Source organism: Pseudorasbora parva, chromosome 8, assembly GCF_024679245.1.
Source record: "Pseudorasbora parva isolate DD20220531a chromosome 8, ASM2467924v1, whole genome shotgun sequence".
Classification (NCBI taxonomy): domain Eukaryota; kingdom Metazoa; phylum Chordata; class Actinopteri; order Cypriniformes; family Gobionidae; genus Pseudorasbora; species Pseudorasbora parva.
The window spans coordinates 1,027,501-1,043,958 of record NC_090179.1 but is presented as its reverse complement, the minus strand read 5'-3'; the positions used below and the strand labels follow the sequence as shown (position 1 = coordinate 1,043,958).

General features: G+C 40.2%; 1 protein-coding gene across 1 annotated transcript in view; it reads right to left on the bottom strand.

The window, feature by feature from the left end:
- schip1 (schwannomin interacting protein 1) overlaps nucleotides 1-16,458 on the bottom strand; it is a 393,923-nt gene that overhangs the window by 251,441 nt on the left and 126,024 nt on the right. The window contains exons 5-7 of the mRNA XM_067449919.1: nucleotides 16,360-16,421; nucleotides 7,441-7,512; nucleotides 7,158-7,293 (exon numbers count right to left, since the gene is read on the bottom strand). Coding sequence (XP_067306020.1) covers nucleotides 7,158-7,293; nucleotides 7,441-7,512; nucleotides 16,360-16,421 — 270 coding nt within the window. The remainder of the gene's footprint in view (nucleotides 1-7,157; nucleotides 7,294-7,440; nucleotides 7,513-16,359; nucleotides 16,422-16,458) is intronic.

The window sequence follows — 16,458 nt, the reverse complement described above, 5'->3', positions numbered from 1 at the left end:
ATCTAAAGACGACTCCTTCAATACTGGGATCTTGGGAATATACTGGTTAAAACAGGCTTGGTCCTGACAATAGACAGAGCTGGACACACACACACATATATACACACACAGCTGTGTTAATAATTTAATGACAGCGCAGCAGCAGGAATACGAGTAGATTCAGAAATGAACTCAATGCTCTGCTCTCGCTCTGTTCTTACATTTACAGATTCAGTCAATATAACAGTCTCAATGGTAAGCTACAAACAGCTTCATTCAGCAAAATGTACTTTCTATTTTATTATCTTTAATCTCGGAGTGTAATGTTTTGGTGAGACACACACACACACCGTCAGCATCTCTCCAGCAGTGTGTTAGCAGATGTTCAGAAGAGCTTTCAGTGTTGCTGAGGTCAGTCGACATGATTTATGATATTGATGTCACAGCCGTGAAACGGATCATACACACAGTGAGATTTGAGCATGATAATGGAGACTACGCTTCAGTCAGAATCTCATATGAGTCTAGATATTAAAACAGTGCATGAATAACTGGACTGTGTTAGATTATAAGATGTGAGTTGATTTGTGCTTTCATTTGCATAATTTCACATTCGAAGGGAATGAACTGATTTACACTGACCGTGAGTCATATTAGTTAAATGATTTAAATTTGGTCATGAATTCATGTATACCTTGTTGTGATGCAAACAGTACTCATTAAAGTTCTGTTAGTAGATAAGGAGAACACTTGCTCCATGTTGTGTAACAGAAGTATGTGTGGAGTCTATAAAGATCTGTCCTTCCATGGGCTTCACCCACATGGCAAAACTTGTTTTTCCTGGGAGTCCTAAACGAATTTACAATCATCCACACTTGTAGATAAGAATGAAGGACAACAAAGGAGTTGCTGGGGATAACCCCCTCCTCCACCTTATTCCGGAGGTGTTATATGCCCAATATATGGCAGGCAGGGTAAGACTTTCCATTTACAAGCCATTCTGAACTTCTACTAGCCAAAACAATATCAGAAATAAACCACAGCTTGATCACAAGTCACAGCTTACATTTCAGTATATTTAGTTCCCTTTCGAAGTGGAACTCGCACTGCGTCATGGTGTTGACACTACGGGAACGTTCCTCATGAGCTGACAGGGTTTCCGTGAAAGACTTAATTTGACCTTCCACAATTTAAGGCCTTACATTTTTTTAAAAACTGGAACAGAAAGCCTTAACCACTTAAAGGGTTACTTCAGCGATTAGCATATGGCTTTGTATCAGTAGAAACCCTGGAGTATATTCAAATGATTGTGCTTTCCCCCCTCATATCCCCCTGAGGCAAGAGATTTATGCATTTTCTTTCTGGAAAAATTCCTCCTATGATGCAAATTGACGATATTTGCATCATAGGAGGAATGTTTGGCCAGAGGCTAAAGACTACAGCCAGCAGAGGGAGCCATTTCCGCATGTTTTCAACTCGCGCATGGGGGATGGAGATCACACTCACAGCACAGCTCAGCTACAGGCACTCATTTAAACGGTGCTATGGTGAGCAATGTAAGTCTTTTAACTTCTCAAATTAATTTCTATGAAAGTTAAGCTTCCAAAGGCATGAACTGAAAATGCGCCAGACTGAACTCGCGTTGTGAATGTAAGTTATGCCGCAAATGTGGTCGCGATTACCTCAGCTCTCATCCCGAGACCTCATCAGCTCATTTATGACGTTAAATGTAATCTGACTCCTGCAGCGTTGTGCTGTGAGAGTCACGCGGCGACTCGATCGTTATATTGAACAGACACGTTCAGTTTTTAATTGTACTGTCTGTTCTCTAACTCAGTCACAGTAATCCAGTAGCGGTGGCTTTGGCAATGGCCTCACAGGGCAGTGAAGCATTCTGGGAATTGTAGTCTTTCATCCCCATGAGACAAAAATACATTTTCTGTCTTTTCTCAGTCTAGAAGGCACCAAATTCAAAAATAATTTCACATTTCTACTACATTGATGACCTAGCCTGGATGCCAGCCGAACGTAGCCCCGCCCACAAAATTTTTAGGTCAGGCAATTCGGTCTGGCCTTGCTCCATAGAGGAGTAATTATCTCCGAACAGAAACTGTTCGGACCAATGAGATCATCAGGGCGGGCTTTAGCCGATGACAGACAGATGATCAACAGTAACGTAATCATCACGTCAAAGGGGCTTGGGTTATATTTGTTCGAATCCTAAACGGAGAGCTTGTTTGTATCTGCATCACCTTCACTATTTCTCTCAGAAATGATGATCATGTTGGGTAAGTACTCTGTGTATCATTAACATATTTTACAACACCGTCAAAGATCGTGTTTTCCAGCCTGATTTCAGCGCGCGTGCAGACAGGGTTGCCAAGTTTTTACAACAAAACGCGGCAACTACTAGGGGGGGTTCTCCGGTGAAAAAATGGTGTTTGGGGGTAAAATGTGTGTTATTTTGGCAAGGTTGCCTGCTAAAATTCGCACTCCAGGGTCTATATATCACATAATAGTCGCTTCAACCCGCGGACATAGAAAAGAACCCGCGGAAAAAACGCGAACTTGGCATCACAGTGCAGTTGAGCTCTGTTGACATTTGACAACTAACATTATGCGTCCCTTTGTTGCTCTGATTGGTTGTCGGTCTGTCCAATTGATGTCTTTCCTAGTTCGGTTGAAACACGCCCCATAATCACAGCCCAATGAGCATCAGACTCATATTCTGACTAGAGTTGAGTATGACCAAGTCAGGCTATTGATGACCCAGTTTAAATACAGATTCATCTTCCCAGTGCTGAAGTACCCCTTTTAACTCTGCGGACCCTGTACAGGAATGGCATCATCATTTTAAATGTCTGTAGAGTCTCTTCTTTCTGGAGATATGCATCACTTTGGCATTTGTTTTACACAAAGTAACCTTTTTACACTAAATTACTCTAATGTCATTTCCGCCTGGATTTGGCCAACCCAAATTGAAAAGCCTCCCATACACACATACAGTGGTCTAGGTTCAAACTTTTGGTGTCATTTTACAGGAAACCCTTTAAAGTTACATAAAACACTGCTAAAAGTGATAAAAAATGTAAGTATATGTTGTGTAAGCTGTAATAACAGGGTTGGAGGTAAACTCTTCAGGAATATTTCATCCATGAAGTATGATCATCCTCTTGTTTACGCTCTCCTGCCTCGTTCCAAACAACAGACATACTTCAGTTTGGCTGAATGTTTAGCATATAACCTTCAATGCTGACCACGTCTGTTTGTGCTTTCAGCGCTGTGCCATTCCTTCAGAATTTGTTCCATTTGATTTTATTTGAAGTGTTTAAGTTTTTTCTGCTCAGACCACACCCATTTATTGAAATGCTTTGTTTTCGCCTCACAATGAGTTATTAGAGTTGAAATAATGTCATCATGACAAATGAGCACGCTGCGTCTTAAATGCTTTCAGATAATTAATGATCGCGACGTCGGATCAGTCATGCACAGCTTGACTTTCCGTCCTGAGGACATCCGTCTCTCCTCGTCTTCCTCTGCGGTGAAGGACACGTGATGAATCCCTAATCAGTGTTTTATTCCCAGTGGCTCTGCTCAGACAATCACGCTCACGGCTCTAATGAATAGAGCCCCGATCATAATCATATCAATCAACCTTTAATATCAGCCACATCCCCGACCACACAGCAGTGCCGACGAGAGCGAGATCCGATCGATACATTACGGTGGGCTGCGTCGTCAGGGACAGATATTACACACAGGCCTTATTCTGAAGCAGTCTACAGCTTCTACATATTTAATGTGACTGTCATGAAATTAAAAGACTGAGAGAGAGACCCAGGTGTCTTTATCTAGTCTAAATTAGGGTGCTTTAAAGGGATAGTTCACCCAAAAATGAAAATGATCTCATGATTTACTCTCCCCCCCAAGCCATCCTAGCTGTATATGATATTCTTCTTTCAGAATAATACAATCAGAGTTATATTAAAATATGTCCTGTCTCTTCAAGCTTTATAATGCCAGTGGCCCTGGATAAGTGATGATGAAGATTACCATACTGACCTCTAGTGGAGTCATTACAACTGTACAACACCAATCAATGACATGATCAAGTTTAACAATGCTTATGATAATCCATCATATGTGCAGGACCAGCTCAAGATCTCTGTGAAACATCTTTGCACGGTAGCTTCATCCCGGAGGACGGTTCGAGTCGTGTTAAAATGTGGAGTGTGTGTATATGAGGAAAAGACTTGGCTAACCCAAAACTCGCCTACTCTTCTGCTACACACTCAAAAGTATGCTTTTTCTTCACAAGAAGAGTGCGTACATTTAGCTCATAGTACAAGCAGGTGAATGGGGACGCCACGCAGGTTTGTGATCACTCAACAGACGTCACTGGCAGGTAAACGTGTGTGTGTGTGTGTGTGTGTGTGTGAGCCTGTTTATGTGGTTTATGAGGACACAAATTTGTATAACTACATGGGTATTACACTGGTATTACACTATAAATGTGGTTTATGAGGACATATCAAATGTCCTCATAATTCAAAAGGCCTTAAAAACATACTAAATGATGTTTTTTTGAGAAAGTAAAAATGCAGAATGTTTCCTGTGATGGGTAGGTTTAGGGGCAGTGTGTGTGTGTGTGTGTGATGGGTAGGTTTAGGGGCAGGGGCAGTGTAAGGGGATAGAAAATACGGTTTGTACAGTATAAAAACCATTATGCCTATGGAGAGTCCCTGTAAACCACATAGACCAACATGTGTGTGTGTGTGTGTGTGTGGCTAGGATTAAATCAATTTTCCAGGTCTTTTCTCCTCCCAAACCTCAATGCTTATCCAGCTCCTGTCATGCCCAGATCCACGCTAACACCCCGGCCCATCACAGTACACCGCTATAATCTTCATATTAAATGAAGCTGTACATCATCATTAGCATTTGTGCTGTATATGGGCCAACAAAGGAGAAAGCTTCTAGAAAGGATCTGAAGGTTTAGAGTCACTGCCGTCTTCAAGAACTCACTGGGCAGCTCTGTTCATTAGAGCTGAAGCTGCCATATATATATATAGTAAAACAGCACTAAATAAATAAACTACAAAAAGAGTTTATGTGCGTGTGTGTGTGTGCGTGCGTGCGTGTGTGTGTTACAGTAATGCTTGAAGAACAGATCCCTCTAGTGGTCATGCATGAGATAATCAACAAAGTATGAGATATTCAAAAGTATGAGGTTGTGTAAGAACTGCACATAATGTAAAATATTACATTATTATTATTATAAAATGTTCATAATGTAATCATTTTCTCAAAATGTAATAAAATCTTGAACACATAATGCAATATTTTTGTTATGAGAAATGTATTACATTATAAACTCATGTTCATTATTGTAATGTTTTTAAAACATAAAAATATTATAATATTCCTTTACAGTACATTTTTACAAATCTAAAGCAATTCTTAAACTACCTGTGAAATGCAACAGATTTAAATAGTCATGCTATTATTAATAGTATTATTATTCCTATTATTAATAAACAAAGCATTGGAATTCATTAAAAAATCTAAATCCAGTCTTAACCTGCCTACAAAAGCCACCAGATTACTACCAGAAGAAGATTAAATGTGCCAAAGTTATGTATCTGGATTTAGATTTTTAAAATGTACTGAAAAAGAATAACAATGATTTATGTTTATTAATAATAATAATAATAATAATAATATCATAAATATTTAAATGTTGCATTTTGCAGGCATTTCATGACTGTCTTTAGATTTTAAAATGTACTGTTCTTTAAAGCTATTACTGTATTATTCTATTAAACTCTAATTAAAAGCTATCATTCTATTCATTTTTCTATTTGTCTATTAATAAAAAAGTGTAAGTGTATGTGTACGGTCCTTTGTGTACTGTGTTAGATTAACTGAGACTTGTTACAGCACTTGCAGGCTGTTGCCCTTGTTTGGTTGCTTCTATTGCTCTCCTCATTTGGATAAAAGCATCTGCTAAAGGATTAAATGGAAATGTATTACAATTATGACAATATGACCATGTTTTGGGTGAGTTTATAATGTATTATTATAATAAATTGTTAAAAATTGCCCTCAAGTTATTAAATTTTGAAAAAAAAAAGTTACATTTTGAACAATTTATTACAATAATAATGTAATACTTAATAATGTAATACATTTAGCCTGACAAGCCAGAGCCACATCCAGATGTTTGGTCTGGAAACTCCCCATTGACGGCTCAATCTGAGGGCCGGATAAACGGCTGTCTGTCAAACTCCCTCTGCACGCGATAGGATAGCGCTACACCAACCAGAGCAACGAAGGTGAAGCAGAGCTCGCTGACTGATTAAACATTCGCCGTATCCGGTCGGCTAAACTCTGAACACATCTTCCCTTTTTAAGAATGACTTCAGTGCCGTTCTTTGTTCTTTTCTAAGAGAAAAGCTTAACTCAAGTCTTCCAGAGTCGCGGTCAAAGCTGATTCGAAAGACCGCCGCCGTTCGCCAGTTTCTGTGTTTACTAGAAGCACACAAACGCAACTCGGCCGTCGTCATTATGGCCCCGCCCACCGACTCTATACACGATGTGATTGGCCCGACCAGAGTTTGGCGATTACAGCTCAGAAGGGTATTGAGAGTTCCTAGACGACACTCACGGGCAGATTAAATTTGCTGCCGCTAGGGTGCGTCTAGATTTCTAGGCTATATTACATTATGAGTTTCTACACATACTCCTTTACCATGGTATTTAAATAGTACTCTAGTAATAGTACTCCAAAGTAATTCAAATAATACCAGATACTACGAGGGAAAACACATTATCAACAACATTTGACACTCCACAGATACACCTCAGATCGGGGTTCAGAAAGCCACAACTTGCAGACCTGAATGTTTAAATATAATGAAAAAAATCAGAGCATGTCACATTATTCTTCACAAACTTCAGACCAACGCAGATCTAAACAGACACACACACACACACACACACTCCTCAGACTCCTGCCCACTGAATCCACACGGTCCTGCAGAGATTTGCTCATGAGCAGGTGTTCCTGAGATCCTAATGAGCCGGTTCAGACGTGTTTGATTAGGTCTCAGAAACCGGATTGGGCATCCATGATATACACCATCAGCCTTTAGAAGAGAAATGAGGGAGGGGCTTACCGGTGTGCTGCCGTCTGATAGGGTGGCCATGCTGATGGACGAGCTCATCTTGTCTGAGCACAGAGAGGAAGGGGAGGGGCTTCTCTTCTCCAGGATATCCTGTGTCTGCAGGAAGTCCCGCCAGTCCTGCTGGATTCTGAGCCAGAGTCAGTTATTGACATGAGGTATGGATAATAAAACACGCATAATTACAGATAACAGTATACTACAGTAAACCATTAGTGACTTTAAAAACTGCTTTAAAAACAAACACTGTTAACATGTTAAGATGATATTAACTCACATCAGGACTGTGGTCTCCAGTGGATGAGTGTTCACTGTGATGTTATTCTCCATGTCTGTCGCCATCTGGTGGCTGAAACACACACACACACACACACACACACAACTTAACCATATTTTTAAATTCTCAAAGGAATTAATCTATACTGTCATGCAAAGATGAACACACATACGGCACACAAAACATTCTCCTCCTTGAAAAGCTTCCCATACTCACATACAGTGGTCTAAATACACAATTTTGGGGTCATTTTACAGGAAACCCTTTGAAGTTACGTACACCACTGCTAAAAGTGATAAACGTGTAAGTATATGTTGTCTGAGCTGTAATAAACCAGTGTTGATTTTCTGATTGTAAATAATGTTTTGACCCAGGCCCTGTGTGCTCTAGCACCCTCAGACAGTGTGCGCTGTTTCCAACAGATGACAGCAAATACTGGAAAAAAAACAAAAAAACAGTGGTATAGATCAAATACACAATATTATGCTAATTAAAATAGGTTTCCTGTAAAATGACACCAGAATTGTGTATTTGGAGACCACTGTATGTGTGTATGGGAGTCTTTTCAATTTGGGTAGGCCAAATCCAGGTGGAAATGGTCCCAGAGTAATTTAGTGAAAATAAGTTACTTTGTGTAAAACAAATGCATCTCCAGAAAGTAGAGACTCTAAGCTTTCAAATGGTGCCACATAAGAGGTCAGAGCTCCTCCACAGACACAGAACAAAAAAAAATTCCCCAAATGGATCTGAAGGGAGGAATATTACCTTTTTAATGTAATTTCCGCCTACCCAAATATCTCCAATATACAAGTCTCCCCATATGCAGTGATGTACAGGTCCTTCTCCAAAAACTAGCATATTGTGATAAAGTTCATTATTTTCCATAATGTAATGATAAAAATTAAACTTTAATATATTTTAGATTCATTGCACACCAACTGAAATATTTCAGGTCTTTTATTGTTTTAATACTGATGATTTTGGCATATAGCTCGTGAAAACCCAAAATTTCAAAAAATTAGCATATTTCATCCGACCAATAAAAGAAAAGTGTTTTTAATACAAAAAAAAGTCAACCTTCAAATAATTATGTTCAGTTATGCACTCAATACTTGGTGGGGAACCCTTTTGCAGAAATGACTGCTTGAATGCTGAGGTGTTATGGAGGCCCAGGATGCTTCGATAGCGGCCTTAAGCTCATCCAGAGTGTTGGGTCTTGCGTCTCTCAGCTTTCTCTTCACAATATCCCACAGATTCTCTATGGGGTTCAGGTCAGGAGAGTTGGCAGGCCAATTGAGCATAGTAATACCATGGTCAGTAAACCATTTACCAGTGGTTTTGGCACTGTGAGCAGGTGCCAGGTCGTGCTGAAAAACCAAATCTTCATCTCCATAAAGCTTTTCAGCAGATGGAAGCATGAAGTGCTCCAAAATCTCCTGATAGAGAGCTGCATTGACCCTGCCCTTGATAAAACACAGTGGACCAACACCAGCAGCTGACATGGCACCCCAGACCATCACTGACTGCGGGTACTTGACTCTGGACTTCAGGCATTTTGGCATTTCCTTCTCCCCAGTCTTCCTCCAGACTCTGGCACCTTAATTTCCGAATGACATGCGAAATTTCCTTTCATCCGAAAAAAGTACTTTGGACCCCTGAGCAACAGTCCAGTGCTGCTTCTCTGTAGCCCAAAAGTGTCTTGGCCTGGGGAATGCGGCACCTGCAGCCCATTTCCTGCACAACGCCTGAGCACGGTGGCTCTGGATGTTTCTACTCCAGGCTCAGTCCACTGCTTCCGCAGGTCCCCCAAGGTCTGGAATCGGTCCTTCTCCACAATCTGCCTCAGGGTCCGGTCACCTCTTCTCGTTGTGCAGCGTTTTTTGCCACACTTTTTCCTTCCCACAGACTTCCCACTGAGGTGCCTTGATGCAGCACTCTGGGAACAGCCTATTCGTTCAGAAATTTCTTTCTGTGTCTTCCCCTCTCGCTTGAGGGTGTCAATGATGGCCTTCTGGACAGCAGTCAGGTCGGCAGTCTTACCCATGATTGCGGTTTTGAGTAATGAACCAGGCTGGGAGTTTTTAAAAGCCTCAGGAATCTTTTGCAGGTGTTTAGAGTCAATTAGTTGATTCAGATGATGAGGTTAATAGCTCGTTTAGAGAACCTTTTCATGATATGCTAATTTTTTGAGACAGGAATTTTGGGTTTTCATGAGCTGTATGCCAAAATCATCAGTATTAAAACAATAAAAGACCTGAAATATTTCAGTTGGTGTGCAATGAATCTAAAATATATGAAAGTTTAATTTTTATCATTACATTATGGAAAATAATGAACTTTATCACAATATGCTATTTATTTTGAGAAGGACCTGTAAATGCAACATCTCAGTGACACCAAATTGTTTTTTCCAGTTTTTGCTGCCATCTAGTGGAAACAGCCCAATCTTTCTGCAGAGCCAGAGTTACAAAAAAAAAAAAAAAAAGCTATTCGTGCCAACATATACTGTAGCAGGAAGATCCACTCAAAATATTGTGGTCACAACGGCCTTAAACATTTTTTATTACACAATTCCCTAATGTGCTGACTTTAAATAGAGCTCATTATGAATCTAATCTAACCAATCACAACACTAGCCAAGGCTGGAGATCCAGTCGTCTATTGCAAGATTTACACTATTTTTACTGCACTTAACTGAGAGCCACTCAAATCATGAATATGCTCATACAGTTCTTTGTGCGTCTGTAATAGTCTGGATATTAATGTTCTATATGTGTGTCGGGCACTAAAGGCACACCTTTTGAAAAATGTGCTTTTCATTACTCCCATAGTGTATGATTGCAGAAAAGATATATACTGTATGTTTGTATTGAACATAGATAGATCAACAGATTTAGTGAGAAAATAAAACATAAAAGGGGAAAAACCAGCATTCATACAAATATAAGTATACATAATGTTTTTAACATTAATAATGTCTAAGTTAATAAATGTTCAAAACAATCACTTTAGCAAAGTTTGAACTATTTTCTGTTTATTTTGATTTCATTTTTACTCAATAAATATGCTGTCATTAAGATGATGTTGATATACAAATATATTTTAAAAATATAGAAACCAAATCCCATAAATCTGATGTTTTCATTATACATATTGTGATTATCTCTAAGACGGACACATAACTTAATAAATTATATTTTCCATCTGAATCTAACCAGCAAATAGTCAGCAAACTATTTATTATCATGTTAATTATTGTGTCCCCAAATACCATAGATTTACATATTCTTCTGTTATTGAAAACTGGCTTTAATCACCTTGATCAAAACTGAAAATCATTAACAAGATCTTTACCTCAGAATATATTCAATAATGTTAGCAATTCTTTATGCTACCTAAATCTACAACATTATAAAAAGCATCCAATATTAGATCAGAGTAGCGCTCAATCATCTTTGCGCTGCCGCCCGTAATGAAGGATCAGACAAATTTCCACATGAATCTTGAAAAGTATTGGAAAGTGATGAGGCAAGTTTTTGTGCAATCTAGTGTTTTAGAGGAGAATAAAATCAAAGGAGCCTTTTACTCCATGGAGCCTTTAGCCATGTTATGCCCTATACTTATACTTTATAATGGTTATGTCTCTTTCTAGAACCACACTCTATTTAGGTAGGCAATTTCAGAGAGGCTAGCAATAGCGAGATAGCTTTGAAAGCATAATATCCCACTTTCCCTTTGGGGAGCTCTCCAAAGCCACGCATGAACACACACACAGCAGAGTGTGCAATGTGTCAAGAGTCGGTGTTACATTACCTCATGTCTCAAAGCACATACCATTACAATAATAATTTGCAAAAAAACACTTGCTGCAGATTCATTTTGGCGTTGATAGTGTTGATTCAGAAATGCATAAATCCGAGTCTGAGGACATGAACTGCTTCGGGTAGAATGTCACAGGTTGCCATGTTGTGATGGCATGAACACATCATAAGCTGGTTGTTTCCAGAGGAACTGAAAGGGCCTTATTTTATCAACCTGAGCTCATGGTCTGAAGCTCACAGTGCTCTTAGGGTGTGTCTGAATCCACTTTTGATCGTTTAAAACGGAAAACGGTCAACGTGCCAAGAGCATGGTCCAAAAGGGTCGTCCCTCATCTCTTAATGAGTCATGGGTGTGTTTTAGGCGTAATGTGCAGTAAACCAATCAGAGTCTCATCTCCCATTCCCTTTAAAAGCCAGTTGTGCTCACACCATGGAGGATTCACTCTTTATGTGGAGGGATTTGCGAGGGAAAAAACTGAATACTTCTGTAGTGAGGAAACGCATCTTCTCAGGGGTGTGTTTAAAAAAAAAAAAGCATCGTTAGCCAACTATGGTCACAAGTTCTGTCGTTACTTACATAGTTCAACGATTTGGTGTTTTCCGACACTATCCTTCCAAAGAATGTTAGCAAACTGCATCGTAAACTTGTGTGGTTGGAACGAGTTACTTGTTTCCATGACATGTGGACTTAATAAATCATTACCTTGAGCAAAATAAACAAGCTGACATTTAGTACAATCTATATCTATTAAGGTATATCTGGTGCAAAACCACTGAACACATGAGAGTGAAATTTTTATCTGTACAGCATATCCACACATGTGTATCAATACATTTGAAGTCACAGAAAAAAATCTTTTAGGAGATTTAGGAGCTTTTTTTCTCTCTTACAAACACAACACAACAGTTACACCTTTACACATTCTTCCCTGCAGGTGCACAAATCCTCTTCTACGAGTCACACATGAAGAATCTCATACGCTCACATTAGTGCTACAGTTGCTGCAGTGAATATGATGCAAAACGCCGTCACACACCCGTTTCAAAAATGTGAAGTCACGGACAAATTTTGCACATCCGCGAATTAACATGTGAATCCATGCAATGAGAGTTGAACACTCGTAGGAGGATATTTGGTCACAAATGCATTACTTTTCTTGGATATTTTTCTTACACAATCACAAGTCCAATCACTACAGCTGCTTGAATCTGCTGCTACGATACTTGAATCTGCTGCTACAAGCAACTCTCCATAGACTTGCGAGATGGAAAAACCAGACTCTGGTCTGGCCAATCATACCGTATAGAGTCGGTGGGCGGGGCCATAATGACGACGGCCGAGTTGCGTTTGCGTGCTTCTAGTAAACACAGAAACTGGCGAACGGCGGTCTGTCGAATCAGCTTTGACCGTGACTCTGGAAGACTTGAGTTAAGCTTTTCTCTGAGAAAAGAACAAAGAACGGCACTGAAGTCATTCTTAAAAAGGGAAGATGTGTTCGGAGTTTAGCCGACCGGATACGGCGAATGTTTAATCAGTCAGCGAGCTCTGCTTCACCTTCGTTGCTCTGGTTGGTGTAGCGCTATCCTATCGCGTGCAGAGGGAGTTTGACAGACAGCCGTTTATCCGCCCCTCAGATTGAGCCGTCAATGGGGAGTTTCCAGACCAAACATCTGGATGTGGCTCTGGCTTGTCTGGCTAGTAAATTCCATTTTTATGACTGAATTCTGTCTGTGTTGCCCACATTGCGGAAATGAATCCTTATTAAATAAAGTTACAAAAGTTAATTTTGCACAAAAAAAAAAAAACATTTTTTTTTTTTTACTTTTGTTGTTTGATTAACATTAAAACGCAGCTCGGCAGGAATATTACAGTATACCAATAAACCGGTGCATCCCTAGTATTTTGTGCAGTTGTTAAACTCAAGTAACATTTATATAATACTTATGGACTTTAATGAACCAATATCGGAACATTTTGACAAAGAAATTTAGTTTAATCCATTTATCCATTTAAATTCAGAGCGATTTACATTTATTTAGAGTGAGATTTTCACTCTGCTATGTCCTTACTTCATTGGGAAGCGCTCATACACATTATAAACATCTACGTTTGAGAAGATTAACGCTGTACCTCTCATTGGTTTTTATATGGATTAGATAATTAGAGAATATTTCAAGATTTCTGTAGACATATTTCTTACTGTGACTGAAGTAGCCTGTAGATTTTCGGCTCATTTTTGTGATGGGCAGTTGCCGGAGACAGAGAGGACAGAAAGCGCAGGAATCATCTCTTATCACAGGAATTGTATTGTTTGTTGTTGATCTGATCAGACGACTGGGTCAGAGCATCTCCAAAACTGCAGCTCTTGTGGGCTGTTCCCGGTCTGCAGTGGTCAGTATCTATCAAAAGTGCTCCAAGGAAGGAACAGTGATGCCGGTTGTTTTTTTGTTGTTGTTTTTTTAAGGTTACATGAGTCCATAGGTTGACAACAACTGGACATTCATGTAAAGAAAAGTACTTGAAGGTACAGTCTTACATACATGGCAGTTATAGGGCGATTGCAGTTTCACTTTGAACCTCTTGGAAGGGGTTATGTATGCTCTATGGTTGACTTTAAAATGGATAAGGCCAATTTTTCAAAGTTTAGATTAGATCAGTGGTTCCCAAACCTGTCCTGGAGGACCCCCGGCACTGCACATTTTGTATGTCACCCTAATCAGACACACCCACTTCAGGTCTTGCCATCTCTACTAATGAGCTGATGAGTTGGATCAGGTGTGTCTGATGAGGGAAACATGCAAAATGTGCAGTGCTGGGGGTCCTCCAGGACAGGTTTGGGAACCACTGGATTAGATGATACCACACCCTCTCCAGATCAGATAATTCACAATTCCAGATAGATGTAATACAAAGAGGCTTTGTAATGTGATCAATAAAGGTCCCTTTCTTCGCATGTTTTCGAAGCTTTGATTATGTTTTCAGTGTGCAATATAACATGAGTTCATGTTTCGCGTGTAAAAAACACAATATTTTTCACACAATGGTCTTATCTGTACAGCGCTGTTTCCTCTGTCCTAAACACGGCCTGATGATTTCCTTGTTCTATGAAGTCCCTCCTTCAGAAACAAGTAACAAGTTCTGATTGGGCCAGCACTTCCCGTGTTGTGATTGGACAGCAGCTTAGCGCACTTTGCCCAGAAAGGTCCCGCCTCTTACCATAACGGGGAGATGCAAGCGCTGAATGCGCGCTCTTCTCCACGTGGGAGAGCAAGCCTGCAGTCTCCCTCTCAGATACTGAAGCTTTCGCGCCTCGATCGCCCCCCGGTGACCGGTCCCAGTATAGCCGCCCCTCTGTGTTTTCTAATGGACGCGAGGCAAACTAAACAATAAAACTACACTTCAAATATTTTTCCCCAAAGTTAGTTTATGTCATTGAAGGCAGTTATCATCACGATGATTTCATTTCAAGTGTTCGTTTTTAAAATAAGTTTAGTTTTAGTTAGTTATCTGATGCTATAAGAACGGGGGGTGTGACGTCATGATTGACAGCTGAGACTGACGGCTTCTATGAGTGAAGTTGTCACTGAGGCACTAACAGACTTTTTTCGGAATTTTTGGGAGAAAATTGGAGATTTAGCTTTAATTTCTACATTTCCATAACTGTTTATTTCACACCAACATAAATAATTGTTCTGCATCTGCGAGAGTGTGGGCGGGCTTTTGATATCGCAGCTCTACTTCCTGCTCTACTTCCTGCGCTCTACTGCGCAGACTCCGGTCCCAAGATGTCCGCGCCGTGCAGGCCGCCTGAAAGCTTCAAATATGGCAAGCGGAAACGGATGATGTCGAGTCGTCCATATTTTTTTACGGTCTATGTGGGAGAGCAACAAGACCACGCCCCCTTTTTTGCGTGTTCTTGTGGGCGGAGCGTTAGTCAACAAACGGTTGTAGTGACATCATTACATCCCTGCACTTCCTGCTGTAGTCCAAACCGGCCGCTCGCTGTAGGCTTTGAAAGGGAACTTCTGTTAAATAAAATATCTCGCTTGGCATTGAACTTTGAGCTTTATAATTTTACAGATATTATTTATGCTCTAACAGCAACATTACACACTAACTAAAGTTTGAAAGATGGAATCGCGAAGAACAGGACCTTTAATAGTCTGTCCAAATGTTTCTTATTTAGTTTGAAGCCGTGTGTGTTCGAGGAGGGGTGTAGGGAAGAAGCAGGTCTGAGAGGCAAGGTTATAGAGGGCTTTGAAGGTTAGCAGAAGGATGTTGTCGTTGACCCGGTGGGGAACAGGAAGCCGGTGGAGCTGAGCGAGCAGGGCTGGGATGTGGTCCGTTGACCTGGTGCAGGTGATGATCCGAGCCGCAGAGTTCAGAATGGATTGGAGGATTATTATTTTTTTAATAAACACTTTTTTTATGAACTCTCTTCTGCTAAACTATGCTTATTGCCGGTGGGGACAACAATAGTGTCCTATTCCCCTCCTGTGTTTTTTCCACAAATCACACCCTGAACATATGTATTTCCATACCTCTGCAAACCTGCTCGCTCGCAAATTCCTCCACATAAAGAGTGAATCCACTGTGGTGCGAGCACAACTGGCTTTAACAGGGAAAGGGAGGTGAGACTTAACATTTAAGGTCAAGATAACTCGTAGTACCCGGATGAGCGGGGTGTTATTCACTTTGGCGGTTGTTATCTGGGAATTATCTGTGATTGACCAATTTCAAAAAAGTATTCCACAGAGCCGTGTAATAAAAAAATACAGTTACGTGACAAAAGAACGAATGACTCAAACCCGAGACTCGAGACATGAACTAATCGATTCTGTATCCGGCTCTACAGACTGCATAGCTCAGCTCATGTGCCTGTCACAGGATGAACGAAAGACTCAGATCTGACTGCAGAGCCTGAATGAAGACACATATAGGAAAAGAACTAATAGATCTTTTTCTCATAATTTGGTCTTATCCTTATCCTTGCATTGCATTTTTTTTTCTTATTCTAAATGTGATCAATGTCGCGTAAGTTGATGTGTTAGAGGATTCAAATGATAAATGAGGAGGAGTTTTACATTATCAACTCACTTTTGCAGTTCATATCCTCCATTTGTCAGACACTTTACCCTCTGGAATGGCTTGAGCTCCTCCTGAAAGAGAAAGAAGAGAGAAAGACATGTAGAAAAG